The sequence below is a fragment of the Microtus oregoni genome, unplaced genomic scaffold (genome assembly GCF_018167655.1).
Source record: "Microtus oregoni isolate MIOR12 unplaced genomic scaffold, Mior012 000074F_000, whole genome shotgun sequence".
NCBI lineage: Eukaryota > Metazoa > Chordata > Mammalia > Rodentia > Cricetidae > Microtus > Microtus oregoni.
The window spans coordinates 1,107,112-1,131,188 of record NW_024543987.1 but is presented as its reverse complement, the minus strand read 5'-3'; the positions used below and the strand labels follow the sequence as shown (position 1 = coordinate 1,131,188).

At 38.2% G+C, this 24,077-nt stretch overlaps 1 protein-coding gene across 7 annotated transcripts in view; it reads left to right on the top strand.

Moving 5' to 3' along the window:
• The window catches only part of LOC121441175 (ribosomal protein S6 kinase alpha-3), a 120,596-nt gene extending 97,525 nt beyond the window's left edge, over positions 1-23,071 (top strand). For all 7 annotated transcript variants that reach the window (XM_041642298.1, XM_041642300.1, XM_041642297.1 and 4 more), the window contains 6 exons: positions 33-191; positions 1,034-1,195; positions 3,342-3,418; positions 4,532-4,649; positions 17,395-17,535; positions 18,081-23,071. In XM_041642298.1, coding sequence (XP_041498232.1) covers positions 33-191; positions 1,034-1,195; positions 3,342-3,418; positions 4,532-4,649; positions 17,395-17,535; positions 18,081-18,203 — 780 coding nt within the window. In that variant the 3' untranslated portion in view covers positions 18,204-23,071. The remainder of the gene's footprint in view (positions 1-32; positions 192-1,033; positions 1,196-3,341; positions 3,419-4,531; positions 4,650-17,394; positions 17,536-18,080) is intronic.
• The last annotated feature ends 1,006 nt before the right edge of the window (positions 23,072-24,077 follow it).

The following is a 24,077-nucleotide window of genomic DNA, read 5'->3' as shown; positions in this document are numbered from 1 at the left end:
AATAATTTTTGTTTCTATTTTAAACTTTATAGGTGTATGATGATGGAAAATATGTGTATCTAGTAACAGAACTTATGAAAGGAGGTGAATTGCTGGATAAAATTCTTAGACAGAAGTTTTTCTCAGAGCGAGAGGCCAGTGCTGTCCTGTTTACTATAACCAAAACTGTTGAGTATCTTCATGCACAAGGGGTAAGTCTTTTGAGCATAATTTATGCACACATATATTCATATACACATTCTTTTTTATTCAAGATAAAATTGAAAATATAAAAGTAATAGAAAACTGTAATGAGCTTTATTATCCTGCTTTTCCTTTACACAAACCTTTTGTATTGAGCCTGAAGTACGTTGAAATCTTAGCATACTTATATTAATTTGTTAATGCTTTTCAAGAAAAAGTTAATAAGATCTTTGGACCTGTAAAACATAGCACTGTGTATCCTTGGAAACCAGGCCCTCTTAAAATTATAAGCAGAAAACGAGAATGGTGGTTTGAATCCACATAAACGAGTAAAGCCAAGTTCTCAGCTAAGTAAGTGATCTCGTTGTTTTCTCCTGCATACAAATTTTAGTAGATGATAAAAAAGAAAAGAAAAATACTAATATTTTTTAAAGAATGAAGTCTGGAAGAAGGGAGAAATGGGAAATAAAGAGGAGGAGAGAATATCATAGGGAGAAAATTTTGCTTATTTTTTAACATTTTTTAATTGATAAAATAAACTTAAGGTATAGATCAAAGATTTTCTTAAGTATTTTTGTGTGTTTTTGGTGCATATGCACATGCATATAGATTATGGAGGACAACATTGCTGTCATCCTCAGGAATACCATCTGTCTCCTTTGGGTCAGGTTCCCTCACTGGCCTGAAGCTCACCAATTAGGTGCAACTCCTAGCCGATGAGCATTTTATAGTGTTAGGATAATGCACTCATCAGCTTGTTAGGTACAGTTTTTGACAGTATGAGAATAAAGAAATTTCAGTGAGTAAATGTATTGTGTTAACATAAATCTCTAATTTGTATTTCAACTAGGTGGTTCACAGAGACTTGAAACCTAGCAACATTCTTTATGTGGATGAATCTGGTAATCCAGAATCTATTCGAATTTGTGATTTTGGCTTTGCAAAACAGTTGAGAGCAGAAAACGGTCTTCTTATGACTCCTTGTTATACCGCAAATTTTGTTGCACCAGAGGTAATTGTGAGGAATGTGCTTTCTATATGTGGGTATATTTAAGAACTCATTTTATATCTTTAATATAGGATGGTAATTATTGTTTAATTGAAGAATTACAGAACTGATCATTGAAATAAATTACCAGCCCTTTGTTTTCCTGTTTAATGCTTCAATGATATCAGATTGCCTATAGGAGAAAAATTTAAATTCCTTTAGTAGGATATTACAAAAGCTCTTTGTTTCTCTAGTATCCTCTTCCTGAAGTTCTAGCCACTTTTTACTCCTTTGCCTATCATTAACACTATTTTGTCCTCTTGTTTTGTTCTGAGACTGGGTCTCAATTCTGTACCCAGCCTGGCCTTGAACTTGCAGTTGATCTACCTCAGCCTCACAAGTTCTGAGATTACAAATATGAACCACACAAACGTACAGCTTTGCCCTTTGCTTCTTCTTTTGACTGTTTTCTGCCTCCCCTCTTTGCCTACTGACATCTTACTTGAAGGTTCAGTACAAACTAGCTAGAATTAATTGGAACTCAAATTTGATGGAGGGCTTTCCTAACCTATAGGAAGCTCTAGATTTGATTCCCAGCTCCACAAAAATAAATAAACCATGTTTTCATCTCAATATCAGAGTCTTTATTAACATGATTTTGTTATAATACTTAAGTTGAATTGTTAACTATTTATATATGTTGATTACCCCTGCTAGATTCTACTTTTTAAAGAAATTGATCTTTTTCAAAATTTATCATAGTTCATGTCTGATAATAATCAATGAAGATGATTAAATGTTTTAGTGAATCAAATAATCATGAATTAGTAGTTTTAGCAACTGTATCATCTATATGAGGTTGCATGTGTTCTTAAAATATTGTTATTTGCCAGGCGTGAGAAGCATGACTGTGATCCTAGTACTAGGAAAGCTGAGTATAGGATCAAGAGTACACAACCTGCCATGACTATATAGGAAATTTGAGGCTAGACTGAGCTATAGAGTGAAATTCTAGCTCAAAAAGTAGACTATAGTCATTTCTATAGCCCCATTCAAAATAGAAATTAAGAAAAATATCTCAAGTATGGCAGCACAGACACCTCTATCTAGTTACAGCACTAAGGCAGAGAGAGAGACAGGTGGATCTCTTTGAGTTCTAAGCCAGCCTGGTCTACATAGTGAATTCCAGGAAGAACTACATAGTGAGATTATGTCTTAAGAAATATGTAAAGAAAATTTACCTTTGATTTGTTCTGTATCCTTCTTTGTACCCGCAGCAATACATAATAAATGTAAATAAAAATACCAATGTTAAATTCATAAATGCATATATGAATAATTTAACAGCAATACATATAAATGTAAACAAAAATACCAATGTTAAATTCATAAATGTATATATGAATAATTTAACATAATGTACATAAGTGTATATAAGAATATTCTAATATTTGATTACCACACATTTTATTTGATTACCACACGTTTTATTTGTTAATCATATTTTATTGAAGTACTTATTGTATTGTTTTGGGAAATACAATTCTGTTTAATATCCAAATATATGTATAAAAACATTAGAAAAGCTGGAAAGATGACTCCAATTAAGAGCACTTGCTGCTCTTGCAAAGGATCAGTAACTAACAGTCACTTGTAACTCCACTTCCATGAGATCAGACCCCTCTCTTGGCCTTTGTGGTGCACATACACCTGTGTGGTGGGATACACAGAAAGATATAAATATTGGGGCTGGAGAAATGGCTCAGCAGTTAAGAGCATTGCCTGCTCTTCCAAAGGTCCTGAGTTCAATTCCCAGCAACCACATGGCAGCTCACAACCATCTGTAATGAGATCTGATGCCCTCTTCTGGTCGGCAGCCATACATGCAGAAAGAATACTGAGAATACTTTATACATAATAAATAAATAAATTTTTTAAAAAAGATATAAGCCGGGCAATGGTGGCGCACACCTTTAATCCCAGCACTCGGGAGGCAGAGGCAGGCGGATCTCTGTGAGTTCGAGACCAGCCTGGTCTACAGAGCTAGTTCCAGGACAGGCTTCAAAGCCACAGAGAAACCCTGTCTCGAAAAACCAAAAAAAAAAAAAGGTATAAATATTACTTTAAAAAAGATATTAGTGTGGTAATAATCATCTTTTACTTTTTCTAGGTTTTGAAACGACAAGGTTATGATGCTGCCTGTGATATATGGAGTCTTGGTGTCCTCCTTTATACAATGCTTACTGGGTAAGTGTGTACCATAAGCATTTATTTATCAATATTTTATTTAGATTATGTAGGCTTTTTAAGTTCCTATATTGTAATATCTTTCCATGTTTCTCATACTAATATATAGTATTATAATTATGTATATAATTATAGCTCTATAATTATATTTATAGGTTTATCTTTTTTTAGAGTTCCCTGTTGTTGTTTTTTTGTTTTGGAGACAGGATCTCACTGTATTGTCCTGGCTGGCCTAGGACTCATTATGTATATCAGACTGGCCTCAGACTCAGAGAGATCTGCTTGCTTTTTTCTCTCCAGTGCTGGGATTAAAGGGTTATCCCCATACCTGGCTATAGTTGTGTTTTTAATGTCTTACAATCTTAAATTAATTTTCTATACTTTTATTCTGATTATGTAATAAAAATACAGTTTTATATTATACTAGACTGTGTCATAACTTAAAATACATATAATATTATGTATTAAGTCTGTCATAGGGTTTTATTGCTGTAAAGAGACACAGTGACCATGGCAACTCTTATAATGTGAAACATTTAATTGGGTCTATCTTAGATTTATTCCCTTATCGTCATGGTGGGAAACATGAAGGCATGCAGGCAGACTTGGTGCTGGAGAAGTACCTGGGAGTTCTACATCTTTTTTTTTTCTTTCTTTCTTTTGGTTTTTCGAGACAGGATTTCACTGTGAAACAGTCCTGGCTGTTCTGGAACTAGCTCTTATAGACCAGGCTTGCCTCGAACTTACAGAGCTCTGCTTGCCTCTGCTTCCCAAGTGAGAGTTCTGCATCCATTGACTGCAGGAAGAGAATGAGACACGCTAGGCCTCTTGAGCTTCTGAGACCTCAAAGCCTGCCCCCAGTGACTGACCTCCCAATAGTGCAACACCCTATGAGCCTGTGAAGCCATTTTCATTCAAACTATCACAAAGTCTAATTAATATAACCTATTATTTTCCTATGGAGTTTCATTTTACTGTCTTTTATTTACTTTGATAGACTCTAATAAAATATTACATTAACTGAACTATTCGGAATACTTTTAGAAACTATAGGTAAATGAAAACATTACTAACTATAATATGTATTGACATTTTAACTTTATTATAATCTAGTTACACTCCATTTGCAAATGGTCCTGATGATACTCCAGAGGAAATATTGGCACGAATAGGTAGTGGAAAATTCTCACTCAGTGGTGGTTACTGGAATTCCGTTTCAGATACAGCAAAGGTACGTGTGACTTCTGTTGTGGAATATTTAATCACACTGTGAAACTCCAAGACTGTGTAAATAAAATTTACTTTGGATCAGGGAACTGAACCAGCGACTAGTTGACAGGAATTAGCCATGGAGAGAATGGAGGAACCAGGAATACGGAGAGACACATAGGAAGGAATGGGGAGAGACTTAGATCTTTTTGGTTTAGGACAAGTGAAGAGATGCTTCTCTTGCGGGATCTCCAGCCAAAAAGAAAGATCAGCTGGTTGCTCCTTTGCTTCTCTGATACAGCAGGTTTTCACCACAACATCTGACTTCCAAGTTTTCATTGGTAAATATAACGATAGATAGTTAAAAACATACATTTGGTAGCCAAGGTTGAGCCAGTGCCAGCAGACCTGAAATTCCCCCAGGCTGCAGTCTGAGCAGCAGGGGGAAAGCTAGGCACACCTGATCGTAATTAGTTAAAATATCAGTAGATTCAGGTGCGGCTGCTAAGCTGACAGAAAAACAATAGACTTCCAACTACATGGTTGTTTCATTTTGTTCTGTTACTGGGCTAGGAATTGACCTCAAGACATCATATATGTTAAGCACACATTCTACCACTGAACTGTTATACCCTCAGCCATATTAGAGACTTTTTGGCCGGAATATTGGGGTGCTTAATGTGTGTGCATGCTTGTCAGTAAACAGATAGGTGTGTTTGCAAAAGGATGCGGAGCACAAGGACATGCAAGTTTGAGTTTGTTTGCTTTGTGATGGGTTCTCTTAGCAATCTAGAACTCACCATTTAGGGCTATACTGAGCCCCAGAGATCTACCTGTCTCTGCCTCCCCAACTCTGAGATTATAATGCATGCAGCAATGCTCAGCTTTTCCTTTGGGTACTGGGAGATTAAACTCAAGTCCTCATGCTTGTACAATGTTTTAGTTTGTTTTCTAGTATTGTGATAAACAGTATGACCAAATCAACTTGGAGAGGAAAGAGTTTATTTGGCTTAACACTTTCTGATCACAGTCCATCATTGAGAGATGCCATGGAGGGATGTTGAGTCAAAAACTGAGGCAGAGTCCATGAAGGAATGCTGCTTACTGACTTGCTCTCCATGGCTTGCTCAGATTTCTTTCTTTTTTTTTAATTGATATTTATTGAGATCTCCATTTTTCTCTGCTCCTCTCCCTACCTCTCCCCTCCCCCCTTCAACCCTCCCCCAAGGTCCCCATGCTCCCAATTTACTCAGGAGATCTTGTCTTTTTATACTTTCTACTTCCCATGTAGATTATATCTATGTAAGTCTCTCTTAGTGTCCGCATTATTGTCTAAGTTCTCTGGGATTGTGGTTTGTAGGCTGGCTTTCTTTGCTTTATGTTTAAAAACCACCTATGAGTGAGTACATGTGATAATTGTCTTTCTGTGTCTGGGTTACCTCACTCAAAGAAATGTTTTCTAGCTCCATCCATTTTCCTGCAAAATTCAAGCTGTCCTTATTTTTTTCTGCCGTGTAGTACTCCGTTGTGTAAATGTACCACATTTTTCTTATCCATTTTTCAATAAAGGGGCATTTAGGTTGTTTCCAGGTTCTGGCTATGACAAACAAAGCTGCTATGAACATAGTTGAGCACACACGTCCTTGTGGCATGATTGAGCATCCTTTGGATATATACTCAAAAGTGGTATTACTGGGTCTTGAGGAAGGTTGTTTCCTAATTTTCTGAGAAATCGCCACACTGACATCCAAAGGGGTTGTACCAGCTTGCATTCCACCAGCAATGGAGAAGTGTTCCCTTTACCCCATAACCTCTCCAGCATAAGTTGTCATCAGTGTTTTTGATCTTCGCCATTCTTTTATTTTTAATTTTTTATATATTTATTTATTTATTATGTATACAATATTCTCTCTCCATGTATGCCTGCAGACCAGAAGAGGGCACCAGACCTCATTACAGATTGTTGTGAGCCACCATGTGGTTGCTGGGAATTGAACCCAAGTCCTTCGGAAGAGCAGGCAATGCTCTTAACTGCTGAGCCATTTCTCCAGCCCAATCTTGGCCATTCTTACAGGTGTAAGATGGAATCTCAGAGTTGTTTTGATTTGCATTTCTCTGATGACTAAGGATGTTGAACATTTCCTTAAGTGTCTTTCAGCCATTTTAGATTCCTCTGTTGAGAGTTCTGTTTAGGCCTGTACTCCATTTTTTTTATTGGATTATGTGATCTTTTGGTGTCCAATTTCTTGAGTTCTTTGTATATTTTCGAGATTAGACCTCTGTCTGATGTGGGGTTATTTGTAGTGAGGCAGAGCGGCGGGCTGCTTCCTGCTGCCTGGCTAGTTTAACCCCCGAAATAAACACAGAAATGGTATTCATTTAAACACTGCCTGGCTCATTATATCTAGCTTCTTCTTGGCTAACACCTTGCTTTAACCCATATCTAGTAATCTGTGTATCACCACAGGGTTGTGGCTTACTGGGAAGATTCTAGCCTACATCCATCTCAGGCTGGAGAATCATGTTGTCTGCGTCACTGCCTTCTTCCTCCCAGCATCCAGTCCTGTCTTCCCCGCCTAAGATCTGCCCTATCAAAAGGCCAAGGCAGTTTCTTTATTTGACCAATGAAAGCAACACATAGAAAGAAGACCCTCCTACACCATTTCCCCTTTTTCTGTTTAAACAAAAAAGAAAGGCTTTCATTTTAACATAGTAAAATTACATATAAAAAAACCGTTATCAAGCAAGAATTACAGTCACAATACTTATATCTATTTTATCTTTTATCATAACTAAGGAAAACTATAACTATCTATCTATTCTTCAACTCCATCAAAGACTCCAGAAGGATATATTATTACCTAAGAAAACAAGAAGTAAGCAACTTCCAAAACTCTACAAATGACAGACATCTCGCTGTCTAGACAGTCCCCCAAAGTTCTTTTGTACTGTAGGGGCATCCATCTTCAGCCTACAGGCCCATAGTATCCAGAGACATTTCCATGAAGCAGGAAATTTCAAAGACAGTTCAGTCACTTTCTTCTGTGTCCTGCAGAATGTCACTCAAATTCTTTTATAAAACAGGAACCCCAAAGGATCATCTCACCTTTAGGCAAGTTCAGCAGTCCTCTCTCTGCAGGTTCTCTGTGTCCAGTTTATGCAACAGTCCAGGCAAGAGCAGTTTCTTGCCCAAATGGCTATCAAACTTCATAAGGAGCCTCTTTGAAGCCCATCTTCCTCTTGAAGTAGATTGGTGCTGCCAGGAGCAGAGTGTCTCATTGTCATGAAAAGCCCTAAGTTATTAAAACATTAAATGCCATATTCTGTAGTCTTTGAAAGATATGAAGAATGCCTATCTAACTGAAATATATCTCTATATCTAGAAAACCTAACTAACATGACTACAAGCTTGACTATTATTTATCATTATCTATTAACCTATATTTCTTAATTATACATTACATTTTTAAATGAACTACACAATCACAATACCTTAATCAATATCAGAAATACATATACATATAACAAAATTGACCTTAAATTTCTATCAATAAAGCAAAATTTATATGAATGTAAATTATTTATATCTATATCATATCCCCCTTTAAATGTAAAAGAACATTTATAAACAATATTTGGGAATATGGGGATAGTGTTTTCTCTCCAATCTGCTTCATGCTGTGTGGGAGCACTGTTAATCAAGTCTTTCATGGTATAACCTGTCTGCTAGGTTGATCTCAGTCAGCAGTTGAGTGAAGTAATTTTCTGAAGGTGTTCATGGTGATCTTTCAGGAGGGTGTGGTCTATGATTACCATATTGGGATAGAAGCAGTCTACAGGGTCTCATCCTCTGTGAAAACAAAAGAAGAACCTCTTTTCCAAAGTATCATATCCTTAGATCCAAATTGTGAAGCCAAGATAGCTTTATAATATACATATTGGATTAGCTTAGCAGACCACACAATGAAATGTCTCTCTGTATTTAGCTCCTTCACAGTTAAAAACTTTAAAGAAAACACAATAATGTACAGAATCCAGACTCTCTGAAAATTTTCTATTTTTACGTGGCTTATTTTTCTTTATTTCTTTTAATCTATAACTATTTGTACTCTGTCTCTTTAAAGATTTTACCTTTTTTTCTTTACTTTTTTTTATTGAGAAAAGGAAAAAAAAGTTTCCGCCTCCTCCCAGCCTCCCATTTCCTTCCCCCTCCTCCCACCCTTCTCCCCCTCCCCCCACTCCTCTCCCCCTCCCTCTCCAGTCCAAAGAGCAATCAGGGTTCCCTGCCCTGTGGTAAGTCCAAGGTCCTCCCCGCTCCGTCCATGTCTAGGAAGGTGAACATCCAAACTGGTTAGGCTCCCACAAAGCCAGCACATTAAGTAGGATCAAAACCCAGTGCCATTGTCCTTGGCTTCTCATCAGCCCTCATTGTTTGCCATGTTCAGAGAGTCCGGTTTTTGCTCATGCTTTTTCAGTCACCTTTTTTTAAGGCATTAACTTTATTTTAAGGCATAAACTTTATTCTTTATATTCTTTTCCTTCTCTCTCCCAAGCCTACGTACACCCATCCAACACTGTGACCCATTTAGAGGTCTTCTATGTCTGAATCTGTCCTATTGTGAATCTGTAATTCTTTACTGTCTTGAAGAGCTTTTAAAATGCTAAGCTCTTAAGAATCTAAGCTGAGACAATCCCAGGTCAAATACAGGTACTGCCTGCTTGCCCCACTCAGTCCAACATGGTGGAGCTACTTGTGCTTTTGAGCCATGCACACTGCACCGCTAGCATGGTGGAGCTGCTCTGGATGTTGGCTCCACCTCTCTCCAATTTCAAAATGGTGAATGTATCATTTCTGCTAGCTCTGGGGCCGCCAGGTAGGAGCCACACTCATCAGCTTAACTCAGAGACTGAGCATGCAGCACATAAACTTTCTTTTTGAGTTATAGCAAAATTTGCCATGCAGAGCACTGTGCAGCCTGGAAACATTTCTTTGTATGGCGGCAGAAATCTGCTATGCTCTCCTGCTTGTGCACGCCTAGTAGACCTGATTCCGCTGCCTGCCCAAGCGGGGAGCACAGAGCCATTTGGATGGTTTCAGAGTACTTTCTTCCAGATCCCGAGCAGGCAGAGAAACACCCGGGTCCCACAAATATCATTGAAATGCTTTATAGCCAGTTTGCACTGGTGGTACAGCCCAGGAAGCCGCGTTTTAAAATGGCACAGCTTTTTTTCTGCTGCTATTGCTGAATCATGAAATGTCTCTACAGCACACCCTCGCAAACAGCAAAACGCTGTGATAAACTCTGTATTTGTGTCTAGAATTCCTTTTTAAGCCCTCTTAGGTTTTACGTGGAGTTAGTTACCATGTTGGAGCGCCACTCTGTAGTGAGGTGGAGCTGCTGGCTGTGTCCCGCCGCCCAACTGGATTACACCCGGGCTGGCGGGCTGCTTGTTGTCCTGGCCACCCGGCTAGCTTATGCCCGAAATAATCACACGGAGATATGTATTAATTAAATTGCTGCCTGGTCCATTAGCTCTAGCCTCTTATTGGCTAACTCTCACATCTTGATTCAACCCATTTTTAATAATCTGTATGTCTCCACGAGGCTGTGGCTTACCGGGAAAGATTCAGCATGTCTGACCTGGCAGCTTCATGGCAGGCTCTCTGTCTCTGCCTCCTTTCTCCCAGCATTCTGTTCTGTCTACTCCACCTATCTAAGTTTTGCCCTATCAAGAGGCCAAGGCAGTTTTCTTTATTCAACCAATGAAAGCAACACATAGAAAGAAGACCCTCCTACACCAGTTAGTGAAGATCTTTTTCCATTCTGTAGGCTGTCGTTTTGTCTTGTTGACCATGTCCTTTGCTTTACAGAAGCTTTTCAGTTTCAGAAGGTCCCATTTATTAATTGTTTCTCTCAGTGTCTGTGCTGCTGGGGTCATATTTAAGAAGTGATTCCCTGTGCCAATGCACTCAAGTGTACTTCCCACTTTCTCTTCTATAAGGTTCTCAGCTTGCTTTCTTATATAACCCAGGACCATCTGCCCAAGGATGGCACTGCCCACAATAGGCTGAGCCCTCCCACACCAATTAAGATGTGGGGGTTGGAGAGATAGTTCAACAGTTGGGAGCACTTTGTTGTAGAAGACCTAGGTTCAGGTCTCACCACCCATATAATAGCTCATAATCATATATAACTCCAGTTACAAGAGACTCTGGAAGCCCCAGGCATGCATATGGTGTATATACATACATACAGGCAAAACACTCATACACAAAATAAGTAAATCTAAATTTTTTTTTAAAAATGTTCCATAGACAGGCCCACAGACCAATATAATAGAGGCAAATCCTTAGTTAGTGTTCCCTCTTACTGCCAGGCAGTGGTGGTACACTCCTTTAATCCCAGCACTCAGGAGGCAGAGGCAGGTGTACCTCTGTGAATTCGAGGCCAGCCTTGTCTACAGAGCAAATTCCAGGATAGCCAGGCTGTTACATAGAGAAACCCTGTCTCAAAGGAAAAAAAAAAAGAGAGAGAACACATCCGCCTGGAGAGATGGCTCAGAGGTTAAGAGCACTGACTGCTCTCCCAAATGGTCCCAAGTTCAATTCCCAGCAACCACATGGTGGCTCACAGCCATCTGTAATGAGATCTGGTGCCCTCTGCTGGCCAGTAAGCATACAGATAGACAGAACACTGTATACATAATAAATAAATATTTTTTAAAAACTTTTTTAAAAGAACACAAAAAATTTCCTCTTCCCAGGTGATTGTAGCTTGTGTCAAGCACTGTGCTGAGTGAACTAGCTCCTATTACAAACTTTTGAGAAAAATTATTTGTCATGATTCATGATGAAAAGAAACACTAACAAGTTTTGTTTGTTTGTTTGTTTAAAAAGTAATGCGTTGACTTGATATTACCAAATATCTTGAACTCACAAAGGACCATTTATCATATTTCTTTCCTAAAAAACATTAGTTTGCCTTCATTATCTGTATATATTATAAATCTTTGATTTACTTATAAGCATGATGAATAATAATGATGGTGATCTTTATGATTTCTCTGTCTGCTGTGTGCCTCACACTGCACTTGACCTCATAAGAATCTTGTAAAATAAGCGATAATATCCCCATTTCACAGAGCGAAAGCAAGGACTAGAGTTTTAGTATAAACTTGTCTATAGTTGTACACTAGGTACATGGAAGCATTTGAAACTCTCACTACAGAGTACTTGTTCCCTAAAAGAATTGTACTATCTCCTCATTTTGATGTATTATGAAGAACAGGTAACATCCTTACCTCAATTCATAATGGCCTGGTTGCTGGAGATCATTCAGAAACCCTTGGCTCTAGAGTGGCCATTCTTAAACTAACACTACTTTCACTTAATTCAGAGACTTCTTTTTATGGAAAAAAATAAAGGAGTAAACTTTTCCGCTTCAAAGGAGAAAAATACAGAAGAGATTGAAGAAACATTGGTAAAAATGCTCTCTGACTCTCCTTAGAAATGGAAGCTTGGCCGACTGGTGGTGGCGCACACCTTTAATCCCAGCACTCAGGAGGCAGAGGCAGGTGGATCTCTGTGAGTTCAAGGACAGCCTGGTCTATAGAGCAAGTTGCAGAACAGGCTCAAAAGCCACAGTGAAACCTTGTCTTGAAACCCCCCTCCCCCCAAAAATAGAAGCTTGAGTTGAGGTAATTGTAAATAGAGTATATCCCAAAAGTTCATAGGTTCTTTTGATGTAGAGCAGGAAGTTCAATTAGCCAGTTGAATTGATGTTTAGATACATGGCTTTTAATTGTGTTTAAAATTAGTCTGTTAGACTGAGTGTGTAGCTTGGCAGTGGAGCATGTGCTCAGGAACCATGAGGCCGTGGGTAAGATTTCCCCCACACCAAAAATAAAAAAAAATGTTAGCCTTTGTTTTTTCTAAGTGTAAAATTTGTCAAGGATGATACTTTATTTTTCTAGATACCTGTTTCCTTTCTAATTCTTCTTATTGAGCACCTGAATGTGCTTAAAAATTATAAAGTCTAGTGCTCCAATGTGGAGCACCAGACTGAGCTCCCAAGGTCCAAATGAGGAACAGAAGGAGAGAGAACATGAACAAGGAAGTCAGGACTGCGAGGGGTGCACCCACCCACTGTGACAGTGGGACTGATCTAATGGGAGCTCACCAAGGCCAGCTGCTGGGACTGAAAAAGCATGGGAAAAACCAGACTCTCTGAACATGCGGACAGTGAGGGCTGATGAGAAGCCAAGGACAATGGCACTGGTTTTGATCCTATTGCATGTACTGGCTTTGTGGGAGCCTAGTCTGTTTGGATGCTCACCTTCCTAGACCTGGATGGAGCGGGGAGGACCTTGGACTTCCCACAGGGCAGGGAACCCTAACTGCTCTTTGGACTGGAGAGGGAGGGCGAGGGAGAGGGAGGGTGGGAATTGGAGGCGGGGAGGAGACGGAAATTTTTAATAAAATAAATAAATAAATTTAAAATAAATAAATAAGATTATAAAGTCTGAAGAGAAAAAAATACAACAAAGATAGTATTCTTTATCTCAGAGACCTCACAGTCTGGCAAAGAGACAGCCTAAAATGTGTAGTACAGGAATTACTGTAATAATACAGTTTTTGTGCTAAAAAAGATTACAGATGATACTGGACAAGATAGCAATTGGGGAGGTTTCCAGGCAGATGAGGAGGTTATAAAAATTGTATTCTATCTCATGATGAGGGAGCTCAGTACATGCCAGTTAGGTGGTGATGGGAGCATGAGAACAGCAAGTACCTCCAGACTGGTCATTTGGTTGACTACTACAGCATGCACAAGCAAAGATGGCTGCTGAACCTGAATTGTAAATCGCTTTGTGGCTCATACTTAGGATTATTGGGGGGGGGGGGAACTACCACACTAGACAAGCATGGTAGTGCACATGCTTTTAATCCCAGCACTCAAGAGGCAGGTGGATCTCTGAGTTTGAGGCCAACCTGGTCTACAGAGAGAATTCCAGGATAGCCAGGACTATATAGAAAAAGCATCTCAGAAGAAGAAAAAAAGGAAAACTACTAAGCTGTGTGCAGTGATCAGATTTTCCATTTTGAATTTCATAGGACAGTCATTTTCATGCATGGAGCCTGCCACAAACTGTCAATATCACATATGAGGTCATATGAAGAAATATTACCAATAACCAGAGTATTAGAACTTACACATCACACACTTTTTCTAGTCAATTAACACTAGTTGATCTCTATTCCTTTGCATTCATTTGCACTCCAAAATGCTTTTTTTAGTGAAAGACGAGGATGGATACACACACACACACACACACACACACACACACACACACACACAGCTAGAGAGACAGAGACAGACAGACAGTTAAGACACCTGATTGTAAGCATCATGTAAAACTACATTACCCACAAGTGGAAAAAAGGATTATGTTGATGTAGGTGTGTCCTTTCAAAAATAAGTTGCCTGAGTCAGGCAGTGGTGGCACACGCCTTTAATCCCAGCATTTGGGAGACAGAGTCAGGTGGATCTCTGTGAGTTCGAGACCAGCCTGGTCTACAAGAGCTAGTTCCAGGACAGGCTCCAAAACCACAGAGAAACCCTGTCTCGAAAAAAAAAAATAAGTTGCCTGTGTGAACATTGTAAGTAGTTTGGGTACTTAATGTCTATGAGAAGAGAACAGGACCACAGCTGCCCTTTAGTGAGTATTTACTCTCAAAGCGCTCTGCTAACTGTTTGGTTTGCATTGTTTTCCTTACATCTCACTGACCTAAGATTATGGGTATTACTTGTAAGGTTTTATAAATTTCAGATCATTAAAGGTGAAGACCAAAATTATAGCAGTTACAGTGGAATCTGAGGAAAATGAAAGGAAAATTTAGAAGGCAAAACAAACTTCATAGTTTTATTGAACATAAACATAGCATGCAGTCCACAATGCCACTTCAGGCAAATATAAGAGTGTTTTTCACCAAGTGTTTGGATACTTAAGAAGCTTTGAGATTGGCAGTAGTTGAAGATTTGGCATAATGAATTTAAAATGCTTATATAATATAATTATGAGATGTTTGGCCATTAGGCAACTGTCCATATAGCTGTAGGTCTTAGAAGTCTGTGGTGAAAAAAAAAGAAGTCTGTGGTGGAATTTAAGGAGTTGACATCATCTATAGTAGCTAAATTATGATTATTATTATTATTAATGAGATTATCAGAGCATAGTGATAGAAGAACCAAGGGATTTCAGCAAAATGCTTCCATTTAAAGAGAAAGCTGGTGGGCTGGAGAGATGGCTCAGAGGTTAAGAGCACTGGCTGCTCTTCCAGAGGTCCTGAGTTCAATTCCCAGCAACAACATGGTGGCTCACAACCATCTGTATTGAGATCTGGTGCCCTCTTCTGGCCTGCAAGCATACATGGAAGGAATGTTGTATACGTAATAAATCTTTAAAAAAATAAAATAAAGAGAAAGAGAAAGCTGGGCCTGGTACAGAGAAATATATAGCTCAGTGGTTGAATTCTTGCCTAATATGTGTAAGGCCTTCCCCAGAATCGTGAGGGATAGAAGGAGGGAGGGCAGGCAAAGTGAGTAGCCATTGAAGGGTTAGCAGTAAAAGAAAGAGAAGTTTGAAATGATTTATCTCAGTCAAACACAGAGATGTTATTAAAATTATAATTGAGTTTTATTTTACCCCTGGAAGTTTTGCAACATTTACTTGAAGCACTTCAGCCTATTTTCAGAATTTGATAGGATAGTTTTTTATTTTCATATTTTGATGTTTTTACCTTTTATTTATACTTATTTATTTTTTACATAGAGTGTCACAATGTGTTGCCCAGGCTATCTCCAAACCCCTGGCTTTAATGAATTCTCTTTCAACCTCCCAAGTGGCTAGGACTACAGGCATGCATTGCTGTTCCTGGCTCACTCTTTAATTCCAATTCTATTCCATTCTGTTATTAGCTATTAATAATAGCCAAGAAAGACTGCAAATGTCTAAAACAGAAGAGTACCTAGAATACCAGCTCCCAAATTGCCAATATCTAGTCAGCCACCAGATTCTGTCAAGAAATCTTTTCTACCCAGGACTGATGGTACATTCCTAAAACCTTAGCACTTGAGAAGCTGAGGAAGGAAGATTAGGTATTCAGGGTTATCTGTGACTACTTAGTGAGTTTGAAGCCTGCCTAGGCTATTTGAGATGTCTTTAAACAATAACAATAAAAATAAATAAATCTCCAGGTTTTTGCCCCTTCAAACGATTTTTCTCCTAGATTTAAGGAGTATAAACTATTAAATTACAAACTTGACTACCTTACCATCTTACTTAGTGCTTTATTGTTCTAGAATAAGTCCATATTTGTTAATATGGCTTGCAAAGACCTTCCTCATCTTTCTATTCTCAACATCTTCCACCTTACTGGCTTTCATGTTCTCCTTGACAACAAATTTCTACTGTAGCCACATTGCATTCTAGTCAGTTCCTCAACTGTGACATTGTATTAGTTATGGAGAGTATTTAATTGAGCTTGCAGTTTTAGAGAGTTAGAGTTCATGATGGAGCAAATGCATGGTGGCAGAATCAGTAACTCACATCTCAATCCACAAGCAGGAGGCAGAGAAAGCTAACTTGAAATCGCAATCATCTTTTGAAACTTCAAAGCCTGTCCCTGGTAACACTGACACGCCTCCAACAAGAGCACACCTCCTAATCCTTTACAAACAGTTCCACCAACTGGGGACCAAGTATTGAAACACAGGAACCTACAGGGGCCATTCTCATTCAAACCACCAAACACATGTTTTCTTGTACCTTAGGGTTTTCCTCCAGATCCACTTCCTTTTGTCTACCTGAGATGTTCTGCTTCCTTCATACCGTCTCACGTCCAGCTCTTACCTATTCTTCAGGGCTCACCTTTTTTTATTCAGTGCTTCTCAACCTGTGGGTCATGACCCTTTGGTTTTGTAATATTTCCATTACAATTCATAACAGTTGCAAAATTATTGTGGTGAAGTAGCAATGAAATCATTTTATGGTTGGTGTCCCCACAACATGAGGAACTGTATTAAAGGGTCGCAGAAGTAGGAAGGTTGAGAAGCACTGCTCTTAAGAGTCAGTTTTGCCAGCACTCCGGAGACTGAAACAGGATTGTCACAAGTGTGAGACTAGACTGAGCTACTCAGAGTAGCAGGCTAATTGGGGGTACATGGCAATACTCTATCTCAAAAAAGTAACAATCAAAAGCGACATTTTTGTTGTTACTGTTTTTTGAGACAGTGTTACTCTGTGTAGCATCCCTGGCTGTCCTGGAACTGGCTCTGTAGGCCAGGCTGGCCTTGAACTCTCAGGTGTCTCTTTTCTTCTAGCTACTCTTGGAACTTGCTCATCCCATCAGGGACTTTACCTTGCTTTGTAACTGATTCTTTATCTCTCCCTTACTGAACTAAAGCTTTATAAGGCCAGAACTCTCTGAATAGTATAAACCTCTAGAATTAAAACAAAGTTAAGAAAAGCTAGAATAAACTCATCCTTTTCACAATAATAAAATTGTGGTACTTGGGAAAGAGAAAAGAGAGATTCAAGTATTTTTCTTAACAAATTTATCCTAATATTTGCTTTGTTACCAAAGGACTATTACCAGGAAATGTAGCATCATAAAAGCTGAATAAGAATGCTGACAATATCAATCATAGAAATGAGAGGAAAAAAGGAGAATTAACCTTGTCTTATTCTTCTCCTTCACCTGATAGGACCTGGTGTCAAAGATGCTTCATGTAGATCCTCATCAGAGACTGACTGCTGCTCTTGTGCTCAGACATCCTTGGATTGTCCACTGGGACCAACTGCCACAATACCAACTAAACAGACAGGATGCACCACATCTTGTAAAGGTGAGCGGCCCTATATCCAGTCATTGCTTTCTGTATGACCTGCAGGATGGACAAGACCAGCTGAGCCTCCAAGAAGTCTGTCTTCATGCCCAAGCAACTTTTCCTTTCTAGTATGGGATTCTCATACATGGGTACCTAACGCTTGGGGGCATGGTGACACAAAATGTCAGTAATTAAGTTAGCTTAAGGGAAACTTTTGTATTTCTGTCATCACTGTCAGTAAGACAGAATCTATGAACTTTTCTAAATGAAAGATCGTGGTTTATAGCCTCTCATACTACAGGGCCATAAAGACAAATTAAATGGCCCTAAGAAAAATGAAGACTGTTCTGTTTGAGCCCCTCCCTGTCCTTTTGTCATACAAAATTTCAACCTCTCACACTGCCTCAGTTTAAGTTAAATCTGAAAAATTAGCCAGAGGTTATTCTTATTATGAGACTGATAAAGATCTATATTCATATACATATGAAAATCCCTGGGGGACCTTTATTTTATACTTGTATACATGCCTTTTTTTTGTTGTAACCTTTCTTTGCATTTTTCAGGGTGCCATGGCAGCTACATACTCTGCTTTAAACCGTAATCAGTCACCAGTTTTGGAACCAGTAGGCCGTTCTACTCTTGCTCAGCGGAGAGGTATTAAAAAAATCACCTCAACAGCCCTGTGAAGTAACCTCAGTGAGATATTTGGTACCATGATGTAAGCTGATAGCACAAGTTCTGGCGACAGGTAGCACATACCTGAGAGACATCCTGCAAGCACACACTGTCCCAGCTGGTACCCATAATGCTGCTGCTCCTGCTGCTCCTGCTTTCATCTCTTCTCGCTTTGATTGTTAGCAAGTTAGATTTTCCTGGAGCTTCGAAATGGAAATGGAAACATGATGAAGATATAATCACTGAATCAACAAGAAAAATAATGAACACATGAATACCACCTAAAATACACTGAATAAAAGTACTGTACACCATATAGCATTATTTTTATAGAAAATATTTCATGTCCCCTAAATATTCTTTGTTAGTTATAGGGATGGACAGTTTATGTTAAGCACTTAGCTTAAACAATCCGTTTATATTAGCACTGTTTCCCTTGTGCCATCCAACATTTTGTATGTTTTTGTAAACAGTTCATATACAGTACATTTCCGTACTGCTTTCTTTAATGTATACATGCCTTGTTTAACTTGGAGTCTATTAATCAATTGACTATTAAATCTGGATAAATAGTTCACCTGGATTAACAGTATTGTTGGGAAAACTTAAAGATGGCCAGATTGATTGAACAGATTTGATTGAACAGCTGTTGAATGTCATTCTTTCAAATTGTACATATTTTCCTCCATTTCTCTCACTGGTTTGTTCATTTGTTTCTTCAAGTCAGGTGCTCTGTCAGACTAACCTAAAGAGCTGTTAATTGTAAAGAAAGTTGTGTGTGTGTGTGGCATGAAATCAAGAATACACCTATGAAGTGAGTCCATATACTTTGTGATTTCTTAGGGTTTCTTTAAGGAAGTAATCCTCGCACTTTTAACCTTACATAGTCCTCATACTTAGTATTTGGCATATTATTTGAAATCTTGCCAACATACATGAAAGGCCTTTAAAAGAATCATATTAAAGAAATTGGAAAAGGGAAATTTAGCAATTGATAACTAAAGCCTTACTGGATATTTCATGTTTAAATAGATATTCTATATTAAACACTAATTTGAATGTAATAAAGGCCACAGGTCTCCATATGAAATTGGATTTAAACTTTCTTATTCTAGAGAATAAAATATTCTTGGTCAAACAGTATCTGTTCTAACCTGAAGTCCTAGCTGAGGCAGGCTCAATGACTGTTTTCTGAATCCCTGTTGATGGTTTATAGCCATATGATGTTTCCTTTGACTTCAGTTTTCATAATGGTCCTTGGCTGTGCTTCAGTGCAGTACTCAGTATCTCCATCTAACTTGCTAGTTTCCAGTTTCATTTGACAGAAGAAACTTTTGTACCCATCATTACCCATATCTTTGTAACACTACCCAGTGTACATTAATATGTGATGTGAAAAACATGAGCAAAGAAAAAAAAGTGATGTAACTTAAACCTCATTAGGAATGTGCCCCCGTAGATGTGTCACTTAGTGAGCCGTTTACATCATAAACCTTTTCACTCAGAGCACTAACCCAAAAGTGTGCTTTTTGCAATTCATAAAAGACAGTAGTCATTCTTTATCTTCTCTGCTACAAAAGAAAAAGAGACAATTTCTAATACCACCTTTGCCCGAGAAACACGAAATGGGGATGCATAGAAACCAAATGTCGGTTTACCTTCTAAATAAAAAATACATATTAGTACAATGCCAGAAGTTCTGCATACCAGCTACTGAAGTTCTTGAGTATATGAGTACATGGATGCAACTACTCAAAATTGCTCTCCATTGCCTGGCAAGAAAGCCTTTCCCCTTCTTCTATTCAATGTGTCAGATTCTTTCATTTATCCCATCTCTCATCTAGTTTTCCCTCATAACACCATACTGCCCTTATTTCATATTATCACCAAAAAGAGCTAAAGTCAAAATCATGTACTTCTTAGGGCAGTCCTCTACCATATTATGATGCAAAATTTATTTCCTTTAAGAAGAATTACCTTTGCCTTCTTTGTCTAGTCAAACTGCCAGTTTTGTTGGAGAAAAGCAAGTTATAGATTCTCAAAACTGAAGACTTCCTACTGACAAGACAGGTTAGGAACATAAATTACTTCATCTGTGGCTCTGGTGTTCACATTATCTTAGGGCAAACATAGCCAACAATGTGCTTGTGCTGGGTTAGCCTTTCCATTCTTTTCACAAAGTCCATTTCCTACAGGCCACCGTACTTATGAGATTAAGGCTCCTGAAGTCTTCTGCCTTCCCTGCATCGCTGCCAATTTCTGGGGCTTATCTCATAGTTGTTGACCCTGTTTTTATGTTTCTAAAAGAAGGAACTAAACTAAGGACTCTTTTTGCAGACATCTCTTGGTTTATGATGTAAAATAACATCCCAAACAATAGAAATGCATTTAACATAGCCAAGCACGTACTGGAAACTGAATTAAAATATGTGTTTTGCATCTTCCCTTTCAATTGATGATAGTAAATTAAGGTAAGTTTTGTTGTTTTTTGTTTGTTTTGCTTTGCTTTTTATGAATCATTTCAGCTCCTTCTGTTTAAAAAGTTATCTTCTAAGTGCATTAATCCCTTGAATTTAACAGATGTAATGTAAATCTGTTTTTCACAAGCAACCCCAAAACTCTAAAAATAATTTTGGCAAGACCCAAAGTCAAGATGCTGTTAAGCTTGCCTACGGAAGAGTAAGTTCTGAGTGTCAGGAGAGAGGATGTAGGGTATGTGTGGTAGTTTGCACATTTCATATGCATTGCACTCCAAGGAACAGGTTGGGAGGATCAAACCATTGTTCCATCTGTTCTTTAGGCGTGGCTTCTGTTGGGATCAGAAGACATCAAGAGAAGTGGGGGTGTCCTTAAAGCTGTGCCCATACCTTCCGTCCAGGAAGAATTTGAACACAGAGTAGGTGCAGAAGCTTCAAGAGAAAGCATGTATTTGAGAGGAAAAGGACCAGAGTAGACTCATTCTGTGATGAAAGTTAGCCAAAGGCTTTTTTCTAGACTTTGGGACCTTGGTATTGATGTTCTTATTCACTGTGGAGGCCAGTAACACACATCTCACTATGACTGATAGTTTCCAGTCCCTACCTTTTATGAATTACCTACAATATTTTAGATTATTTTTCTATATTTTATAAAATAAGTTCCATCTTAGTATGGTGATAATAATTGGAGACTTGTGAAAGTATTCAGAGAGGTCTCAAACGTAAAGGGTCAAAAAAGGTTTATTTTCTGAGACTCACAAAAACAATGGATTCAGTAGCTGATCTTGGTGCTTCAACCAGGAGGGTTCAGTCTAACTATCTGTCCCTCTGCAAGATCCAACTCCCTGTGACTAACTGGATGTATACTTTGAGCCTTATTTAATTCACAGAGAAGTTGACTTAATTCAGTGTTTTTATTTCAATTAATGAAAATAGTCCTCTTTTCAACCCCAGGTTGCTTACATTTTGCTGATCTCCCCAAGTGACCATTGGTGGAGATTAATGAAGGAATGAATTCAGTTTCTTGAGACTGTGGTATTCTACAGAGCCACACCTAACCACTTTTTCCACTGAAGAATCTACACAGTGATAATGCCCAAATATGGATGGCCAAGAAAAATTTGTATCTACAGTGTGCTTTGTTTTTGACACTGCTGTGTTCTAACTGTAACACAACACTGCTGTGTTGCTAAGTCACTTGTAACTGGTTCTAAAGTGACAGTTCACAAAAAATTTTAGTAATTAAGTCAACTTAATTTTCTTAAACCTAATGTCACTATAGGTCTCATATTTCCCACTTTTATTCCAGTCTTTTACCTGTTCATAATGGGCATAGCAAGGGTTGGGATGAGAGCCTACTTCCTACCTCTTAAGGCACTTTCCTCATTGTTTTGCCATATAACCTTGAACTGCATGATAAGCTGTTGAAATATCATGACTTCCCAGAGCAACTAGCAAGGCGTATGCTGTTTTGACTAGAGATTAGTGGAAAGGAAAACTTAGAGATTTAAGTCCAGATGTATGAACCTCAAGAAAATGTCTTCTAGCACCATTTAAGTACAGTATATGGAAATGTATTTGAGAAGAGAGTCACTATAATAATTCTCTCTAAGTAGATTAGTTCAATGTCCAATGAAAGTGAACATCTTTATTCCTATATTACTATAGTACTCGATGTACTGTGTACTGAGTTTTTCAAACAAGTATTTAAAGTAGAACTTTTAAGTACAAAGCAAGGGCATGAGGATAAAGACTTGGGTTGTGTTTCTGTAAGTGTAGTTTACCATATAAAACTTGGGGTTTTTATTTAAAGAAGGTTTTGAAGTATTGCCATTCATTAGTGTCCTTAATGATTATGAGTGATGAGTGTGTAACTCAATATCATATACATGTATTAGTTTATCTTGACATTTACCCTAAATAAAAAGGGAAGGTATACACCTAAAAGATGTAATTATTTTGCATTTTTGGCCATGAGTGGGAATGGGGTGGGCATCAACTTAAGCAGTTTTTAAGAAAGAAAAAAATCATAAATATTTTTCTACTGTTATATATGATCTTACTTTATACTAGTTCATCTCTAGTAAGGCATGCCAGAAGCCCAAGCAAGGTACCATATCAAGGGTTCTTATGTGTTGTACCTTTTATTGGTGGATAAATTGCATAGATGCTTGGCACTGCTGCCATAGTTATGAAATGCTTGTGAGGATCAGATTTTACTGAGTACTTTAAATTGTTTTACTTAAGTTTGCAAATCATACTATTAATGTGTAATCTAAGCTCTTTCCAATGTATCCATGAATAATCCTGGAACAATATTGCTTGTATTCCTGTCAAAGAACAGGTTTTGTAATCTTTAAAAGAAATGGAAATTTATATAATAAAGTTTCAAGTAAAGCATATATGTTCCTTTTATCATATTATTTTAGTTCTATTACTAGACTATTATAAAAATTTCTTACCAAGTTGTATTTATGAAATTATGCTGATAGAATTTAAAACAGGACTATTTCTAATTTAGTATGTGCAAAATAATTTTGCAATGCTTCATCTTAAATTCATGTTCTCAGTATCAAGCCAGACACAAATGAAGTAATCTTTTTTTGGAGAAGTCTAAAACTACTAGAGTTGGCTCCAGAACTGCCCCTTTATCCTTTGGGGTTTTTTTTATATTTATTTATTTATTATGTATACAATGTTCTGTCTCTGTGTATGCCTGAAGGCCAGAAGAGGGCACCAGACCTCATTACAGATGGTTGTGAGCCACCATGTGGTTGCTGGGAATTGAACTCAGGACCTTTGGAAGAGCTGGCAGCTCTTAACCACTGAGCCATCTCTCCAGCCCCCCCCCCCTTTCTCCTTTGTTACCTTAGTTCTCCTTTGGATTTTCTTTGCTAACCAGAGTGAACTTTGTAACCTCAAAGTCGATCACCTAAACTTTTCTCTCAGAGCTTCCTGAACTTTCTTACATCTTTGTTTTTATACTGTACCCAATAAGCAAAACTCCAATATTTGCTCTTTGGTTAATTCTAGCTATACATTTCTGGATGTTGTATGAAACCATACAATTATGAAAATGGCATTGCCGGTTTGTTTTCTTTATTTTTTCTGTTTCTGGTCTTTTAAGACAGAGTTTCTCTGTATCTTTGGAGCCTGTCCTGGAACCAGCTCTTTTTTTTTCCTATTTCTTTTTTTATTAATTATTTATTAAAGATTTCTGCCTCCTCCCCGCCACTGCCTCCCATTTCCCTCCCCCTCCCCTGGTCAAGTCCCTCTCCCTCCTCAGCCCAAAGAGCAATCAGGGTTCCCTGCCCTATGGGAAGTCCAAGGACCACCCACCTCCATCCAGGTCTAGTAAGGTGAGCATCCAAACTGCCTAGGCTCCCACAAAGCCAGTACGTGCAGTAG